The sequence below is a fragment of the Pyrus communis genome, chromosome 4 (assembly GCF_963583255.1).
Source record: "Pyrus communis chromosome 4, drPyrComm1.1, whole genome shotgun sequence".
In the NCBI taxonomy this organism is placed as follows: Eukaryota; Viridiplantae; Streptophyta; class Magnoliopsida; order Rosales; family Rosaceae; genus Pyrus; species Pyrus communis.
The window spans coordinates 27,761,187-27,769,677 of NC_084806.1; the positions used below are offsets into that span (position 1 = coordinate 27,761,187).

Here is an 8,491-nt window from a genome sequence, read left to right on the forward strand (position 1 = left end):
CCTCGAGCCAAGGCCAGTCCTTCACGTGTATGTTCACCTCTCGCACCGCACGCTCGTCTTGGATCCAAGTAGGTGCCAATCATGTCGTATAGGTCGCATCAGGTGACTTCGACTCGTAGGTGACCCCGATTATCGCTAGTCTTCACGTGATCGTAGCACTAGAGCGTATATTATTACACCCAGTCCTATCGTACAGGTCGCATTAGGTGACTCCGACTCGTGTGCTAGCATATATTGATGAGCATTAGGGCCAGTCGTACAGGTCGCACTAGGCGACTCCAACTTGCGTGCTAGTATAGATTAATTGAACACCTGATTTTATTTATATTGTTGTTGAGATATTGTGATGTGGCATACTACCTGATTTACTGTTGATTTCACATTTGATTACATACCTATACGTAGTATGTTTTCTGGAAACTATACATGTTTTACAGCAAGGGGTTAGTATGTTCAAAAAATAAAAGGATTTTATAAATTTTTATTTTTGTGCCCACTCACCGATTTTTTTTTCGCCCCTCCAGGTCCTAGATAGCCGACCTACTCTATGGCACACGAGGATCACCCGACGATTATGACATATCTCTATTTAATGTGGGAACTGTTTCTAGTTGTGTACTAAGTACTTTTCTAGTTTCGACTGCACTATTTGTCATCTATGCTCTGGACATTTGTATTCTATGGGTTCTACCCACTACTGCGCACTCACTTTAGTAGTTTAAATAAGTTCTAGTTTGGTTTTAATTTATCCACTTTTTTTTATATCATTTACACTTTGGTTACGTCACCTTCGATCCAAATTTTTTAACGGTCCAAATTTAAATCCAACAGCTAAAGCAATTAAAAAAATTATTTTATGTGTTTCATATTCTTTTGTAGTGTTCCACGAGTTTCATGGTGTTGATTTAGTTTTTTCAATATTTATGGGAATCTAAATATTTTTAGGTTAAAATGTTCATAAAATTAAAATAGGATAGTCTACACAATTTATTTATTTATTTATTTTTAAAAGTTACTTTAAGAAAGAAATTATCCTAAATTCATTCTTTAATAATCTCGGGCTAAATATTTAACCCAGAAGGGTTGGAGGAGAAAAACTACTTTTGAGTTAAAACCTAAATTTTTTGAGCTAAAAATTTTAGGTTTTAACCCAAAGGTTGGAAATGATCTTAATATAGATAATATCACATGTATTAAAAAAAGCATCACTTCACCATGCAAATATCATGACCGGAATTGTTCTTTCTCTTTTCCATCATATCAAGACTACATATAAAAAGATCTATTTAATTTTGGAATCGGGTAATCATTCATATGTATGATGAACAAATCAACATATATGATACAAGTAACATACTTATGGTGAACCATCAATTTGTTTAATTCATATAAATGACTTAACGAGCTCCAAATCGAATGCTCTTTTTCCAAATTAGATCTTTGGATGATGAAAAAGAAATCCGATTACAATGTTTGAACTATAAAATAATATCACATCGTCCCATATCAATGGGCAGCAGATTAGACAAGAAGCCAAATAAAATGACAACGCATTTCTCTGCATTTTATTCATGTACTCAAAGGTTTACAAGGACCCATTGCAACAAATAAGAATAAAGAACCTGTAAAAAGGAAGCAGCAAACCAACTAACATGTTCAAGAATTACCAACTAGCTACTTACTGGATTAACAATTGTAAGAAAGAAAGTAAAAAAAAAAACAAATAAATTTACATGGAAATTCACAAATAACCCAATCTCTACTAGTTTGCAGGAAGAAAGGTTCTCCTGCCAAAGATGGTAAAAATACCCCGGCCCGAGAACCTCAAGAATCACCAACAATGCAGACTGCCCCAATTTGAGGGCCTGCACAAAAAATGTAAATCTTTATCCTAGGTTAATCTTTTCATCACTGCTCCCACAAATCAATCTTCTTTAGCTTTACCTGTGTTGTTAGAACCCCGTTAGAGAAATTCAAGTTAGCGAGGTCACGTTCTATGATGCCGCTGCTGCTCTCTCTACAGGGCTGGCCAACCAGATAGTCGGCACTTCCTAGTGTGATCTAAATATCTTTAATTTAACCTGCTGCTCTCTGACCCTAGGAACGATGGTGCTTTGACTTTAAGGCGCTTTGCCCCAATCTCCACTGGGGTTGGTTGCCTTCAGCTCGTTCCCAGTACAACCTCGTATCCATCCTTTCTGTGGTGTTCTCACTGTTGTCTAGCTGAATCTTCATTGGCCAACTTCTTAAGCTTGATAGAGATGGGAACGTTACTTCCTGTAGGAGCGCTACTTCCTGTGGAGAACCTGCCCTCCAAAGAAGCACTCTCTGGAACTCCTTTGTAATTACTAGTTGCAATAAATTTAGCATTTGGTTCACCAGGGCTGCAATAATCTAATGGCACCAACGATCGCCCGCATCTTCTGTCAGGTTGCAGTTTCCTCAATCGTTTAAAACCCTGTTTTTTGCAAATACAACTCAGACAGCAGCAAAATATATACAAGCAGAATAAAAAAAATAACCAACTAAATGATTTAAAGCCTGTATCTGGACATTAATAAATATAAATAAAAGTGATAAATGCAACAAGACGGGGATGCCCAGATTTTTCAAATTCCATTACTTCAAAGAAATAATTAAATGGATGCTCATCAGAACCCATGCACAGGTGGATTTCCCCCTTCTGGGTCCATTACAGGTATTTGATGAATAACATTTTCACTTCCAATTTCAACATCTCTCCAATTGACAAGTGCAATATTTTATTAAATTTATAAGCATTTCACTGATAAATAATGGAAAATATAAAGAAATCCAAAAAAAAAATATATATATATACACACACACACACTACAGATAAAATCTTCAATTTCTAAATTAAGTGATGGACAAATGATCTATCAATTAAAACTACACACAGATATAGCAAAATCATTATAAATAATCACATGCATCAGAAACTAAAGTACAGGGGGCTTCAGTATATACCTTGTTTTCGGAATGATTTGATGACAAGACATCATTTACACTTCTTTTATCCACCACCTTCAATGATGAACGGCGCTTAACCCTAAAGATCTCTGAATCAGAATCGTCACTTCCTTGATCAACAACATGCCTAACCTCTGATCCGTTTAGATTCCCTGGACGCACACTAGAGTATTCATCATAAGATAGAGAGGATTGAGAAGACTCATATGCACCACGCACCAACTCTTCAAAACACCTTTTAGAACTTAGAGTCCCTGTGTAAGAGTTAGCATTTCCCTGTACCTGCCAGGAAACATATGAACGCAACATTACACTTTAGTTAATCCAATAATTACGCTTCAATTCATTGAAATTTTAATAAGAAAAATTGTCCTACACCCCCTGCAGAACAAACTAAAGTAGTGAATCAACATTATGCATTAGAATACAGAAGGCAGACACATTTAGTGAAATGAACAATGTCTCACATAATTGGGTGCAGATAAGCTCTCCCGAGGCTCTAAAAGGGAACAAAGAGTTGATGCGGCACATGAAAGGGAACCTTCTGACACTGCCGGACTTGAATAATCTGCATCAGATCTCAACATGGGCTGGCCATGAGAACCAGTTTCTGGCTCTTGTGACCGATACCAAGTTCTACCAGTAAGTTCAGGGTTCAACTCAAATTTTATCTCACAATAGGGAGAGTATCCTTTGTCTTCAGCACTCAGGGATAAATTTAATGGATAAGAATACAAGTCATCTCCACTTTCCACTAGCCCCCTTATCGCCTCCAGCATACTATCGTCCTTTTCAAATTTTCTGGCTGCAGCTTCCAGTTCTGTTATTTCCTCCCTTAAAAAGAGAGTAGGATTGCTCCCACATGAGAAGTCAAGAGACCTTACATCTGCAATGGGAAACAAGATCATAATAAGTAACCACTAGACATTTTTAAGTCAATGGAGGTGTTTTACTATCCGTATATATTTTAAACTAGGTGCGGTACAATCGAGTACAATCATTATCATAACAGGTCTGAGGTCTGTAGTTAGAGTTCATCAAAATTATTCACATAATAGTAAACATACCATGGCGCAGGCAGACAGGATGCATGTAACAAGTGCAATTAATGTAAGCTACATAGCAATCGCGCTTGCATAGGCTGCATAGAACAGTTCCATAGGAGTTTGGCAAAATAGCAGTGCATGCCCCTGACTTCATTAAAGACCAACGAGCACAATGCTGAAAGCGCATCAATCTCACAAAAGACAACTTAATTCTATTATGGGAGACCAAATCAGCAGATGAACAGTCTGAATCTTCAAGTTCTAAACTTGTGTGTAGAAGCATCGCTTCTTTACACAGAAGTTCTTCATGAGGAAGCAGAGGCATCCTGTTAAGCAGCGCGTAACGTTGGCTAGCAATAGCACCTAAAGGGAACCAATCACCAATTGCAAAGTTGACTGCCTCGCCACAGTTGAAACCTATACTTCCATTAGAAAAAGGCATTAAATTAATGTCTGAGAAGCAAGCAAAACAACATGGACAAATAGGGCAAGTAAAATGAAGGGCAAAAGTCAAATATAAAGCCTACCATGACTGAATCCAGCATGGTATGCTCTGGGGAAAGTAATAACAAATTCTCCTGGCTTTTGCACAGCCTTGTAGACAGGGACATCATGTTCCAACAAAATATTTGGAGGAAACAATGTTGTTTTCCCCAATAGGACATCAACTGCTCCATCTTCTCCATCAGTTGATCTGATATCATGCGTGTACACATGCTCCCTAACAACCTTTTCAAATTGCAGAGCAGCTTTACCTGGAATGCCATACCAGGTTTTGGATGCGCCGCAATGATGATAATTAATACTGCCATGTGACATAAAAATAAAATATTGATAATAACTCTCAGAATAAGAAAGGGCAGACACTGTTGCCTTCACTGGGATTAAATAGTGATATATACAGTGGCTTATACCTGTACAAATAATGATCCTCCACATGCCAAGCAAACATACTAAACAGCATTCCAATGTATAGCATGGGATCCGTTACACCCTATTATAAAACCAACATAAGTAACAGAGGGATACAGCCTATAGATAATGCAAACGGGTGAACTGAACTAGTTTTGGTACCGGAATTGCAATTTCTAGAAGACGCAAAATGGACTTGGGTAACCTTGAAAGATTCTGAAATGACAAAGGGGGTATCAGTTGATGTGCATGCCACCACATACAGTGAACCAAACAGAATATTATTCTTAAGAATTTATGCAAACCAACGATTACAAATCAAAGGTCGTATATATGGTTTAACTGTAAGAGAGAAGAGGTCAAAAACAGAGAAATACAAAAGAAGAGCACAAGTCATGTAATTCAAGATAAAATAAATTTCTTGTGATCATGCTAATTAATCTGTACAAACAAAAAAAAAAAAAAAAAAGAACAAGAGAGCATTATTAGCACCAAATTTCTCTAACCCATCTATTTGAACAAGGTGAAACCCTCTTTCTCATAAAATAACATCCCTAATGGCATCTTTGCAACAGTACTCTTAGTCTCTGGTCTTTAAAATTTTCCACTACATCCTTGTTCCTTCTTGGTTTTCTACAGTTAGGGTTAGTTTTGGCCGTGCGTGGTGTACTAATCTAACATGTGCCTTCGCGTGTATCCTGTATAACTGAGGTGCCAGTTTTAGAAAGTGAACATCAACTGCCTACGTAAATATATCAGTCACCTACTGAACAGTTAAACAGAGATAAAGAATGGCAGAATCAACACCTTTAAATTCCACTTGCTATTTCCAAGAGGATCACTGCGAGAAGATGAAAAGGCACTACCATCTACATCACAAGCATACTCAACAGTTTCTGTCTTTCCACAAGAAATTTCTTGCCAAAATTCTTTTTCCAAGTACGTGGCGGGAAGGGAACCAGTACTATAATATCTACGAGCAAAAACCTTGTTCGCCATTTTCTCGAAATCACGGAATGTATAATTTCTGTAACATTAAACTCACTCAAAAACCTGAAGATTTGATGAAGTAATACTTTATATTTGTAATTAGAAGAAGCTCTCACCTTCCGCTCATGAAAAAGGTGACCTTGTCATCATTGTCCCACTCTGCAAGACGAAGAGGTTGTACTCTAGTTGTGAACTTGAATCCTGCTTTCTCCCTCATTAATACAACCCCAGCTGGAGTAGAAGTACTCAAGGGAGAAACAATCTTGCATATACCTGAATATATCATTGCAGGTTAGAATGGGAAGAGTTGGTCAATATGCCACCCCAAATTTATCGGATGTCTATGAAGGGACTCCATTATGTGGGAAAAAAATGATCAAGATATTTCGCCAGAAAATACCATCTTACATGAAACAGGGAAGAGAAATATACATTTATTCAGCATCATATAATGACAAAGAGACCTGATGTATATACTCAATATGTGTATGTCTGTACTTCAAGAGCATTTATGATATCACATATCTGTTTAATTTCAATGTATGTCAAAAAAAGGAGGCTCTAATTCAAATGCCGGAAACAGGGGAAAAAAACAGAGCGATTATATTGGAAAATAAAATACTTTGTATAAACGGCAGAACAATTGGTTCTTGTGGAAATTTCAACACTAAAACACAGACGTTGAAAGGAGGCAAAGAAACCAAATCTCCAAACTGAAAACAATCAAGTGATAGTGTTTTTAGATGTATTGCCAGGGGGGTGACGTAATAGCTCTCCTAACCCAACCAACAACTGAGTGAAGAAAATTTGTAATCTCCTTACCATATTTTGAAGCTTCTGGAGCTATCTTCTGTAAATAAACCAAAGGATCCTCAAACTCCTCCATTGCTGGATAGTAGACAGGGCATTCGGGAATTTTCTCAGTCCACTCTAGGTCACTTGTTTCGAACTTATCCACCCTACGCTTTGGAAAAACATCTTTTTCATGTGAAGCACCAGTGAAGAGAGAAACTGAGTTGGCACCTCCCTGTAATCTAAGACCACAGGATACAGAAGATTCTAAAGCATCGCCTCCACTTCGAGCCATTGTATTAATGAGATTTACAGGCTCGGTAGAAGTTTGCGGTCTCATTCGCTGAAGCCTTGTACGCTTCAGAATTTCTAATCCAGTTTTGGCCTCTTTGGACAAACAAACCCTTCCTTCCACCTGTTAACCAAAGGGCTAGGGTCATGTACTTGAATAATTAAAGGAAATGTGAAATGCAAAATGAAATTCAGTTCAGGCATGTATCATTTGTGCAAATTTGTCAAACGGACTCGACATGTGAGCAGATCAAAGACAAGTAAATCAGCAGGAAAGAAACAAAAGTGCATCCCAAACACCGTGGTGACCTCCGATACACCTACTTTATTTAACACTACTCTTTCCTAAAAGTCGATAACTAAAATATGTTGAACAGACAGCCAAATAAAAGTTCAACACAAAATCACGTTCATTAGTTATTCAGTAGTAACATGCAGTCAAATTAATGAACATCATCACCCAAACCCCACAAAAAGTAAACAAAAATCTAAAATAATTATACACACACACACACACTCTCGAAATAGCAACTTTTACATAACGCATAACTACCAGCAGAACTGAAAATATTATAAAATTCTATATACAAAAAACAATGAAAATTTCCTCAAAAAATGAACACGTAAATGCATTCCAGCAATTCATTCCATCACGAATTCCACAAATGCCAAACAAATTTTTCTTCTTCTTTTTTTTGGCTGAAAAAAAAAAACAATTTTCACAAATGTAAATGATTCCGGAATAAAGAGAGCAATGTACGAGATCTGAAATCACAAATTAAACCAGCAAAACGCACCATCTCATTCCGTAGTCTCTTTTTGTACGCCTGCGTCTTTGTTCACAGCAACACACAAAGGATAAAACAACACAACCGCAGAAACCGAATCCGAATCAGAGAACCGAAACCCTAGATCACGATCCCAGCCACGGCAGACCAAAAGCAAGCCTACAGCGAGAACCAGGCCATCCACATTCCCGCCAAACGTCCGAAACGGCAACGTCTCTGGCCGGAATCAGAGATCCGAAGCCTTCGAGCCACCGAGTCAACGAAAATAATACAAAAAAAGGTCGAAGGAAGTCAAGGAGAGAGGAGGAGACAACAGATATCCGTCGGAGGACGGATGCTATTCGCCGGAGACAAAGCGGTTACCCGGCGACGAAAGAAGTTTCCCGGCCAATGGAGGGAAAGAGGAATAGTGAAAGGAAAGAGAAGAGAAGAGGAGAGAGAGAATGGGAAGGACAAAAGAAACCGAAAAAGGTCCTCGAGGAGGATAATATATGTAGTTTATAACCGTAACGCTTTAATTATTAACGAAAAAATATTAACGCTTTAATTGCCTTAAATATATTAAATTTAATTTACCGAGTCTCGCCCGTTCCCACTAGGAAATTGAATTGGTTCAGGAAAATAGAACGATTAAAATGAAGAAAAACAATAAAAGGATTAAGTATCTAAAAAATTTTAATT

General features: G+C 37.6%; 1 protein-coding gene across 1 annotated transcript; it reads right to left on the minus strand.

The window, feature by feature from the left end:
* Positions 1-1,538: 1,538 nt before the first annotated feature.
* LOC137731500 (lysine-specific demethylase JMJ13-like) lies at positions 1,539-8,243 on the minus strand. The gene is made up of 11 exons (XM_068470619.1): positions 7,820-8,243; positions 6,762-7,146; positions 6,056-6,212; positions 5,757-5,976; positions 5,112-5,165; positions 4,952-5,031; positions 4,565-4,842; positions 4,059-4,454; positions 3,459-3,877; positions 2,989-3,273; positions 1,539-2,458 (listed from the first exon to the last, which is right to left on the minus strand). Exons 1-11 carry the CDS (start codon positions 7,820-7,822, stop codon positions 2,210-2,212), a joined length of 2,526 nt encoding a protein of 841 aa, XP_068326720.1. The 5' UTR covers positions 7,823-8,243; the 3' UTR covers positions 1,539-2,209.
* Between the last annotated feature and the right edge of the window lie 248 nt (positions 8,244-8,491).

Coding starts and splice junctions, on each gene's coding strand:
- LOC137731500 (XM_068470619.1), bottom strand. Junction 6,213..6,761: donor TCCAGAAGCTTCAAAATATG/GTAAGGAGATTA, acceptor TGATATATTCAG/GTATATGCAAGATTGTTTCT. Junction 5,166..5,756: donor ATAGCAAGTGGAATTTAAAG/GTGTTGATTCTG, acceptor TTGTCATTTCAG/AATCTTTCAAGGTTACCCAA.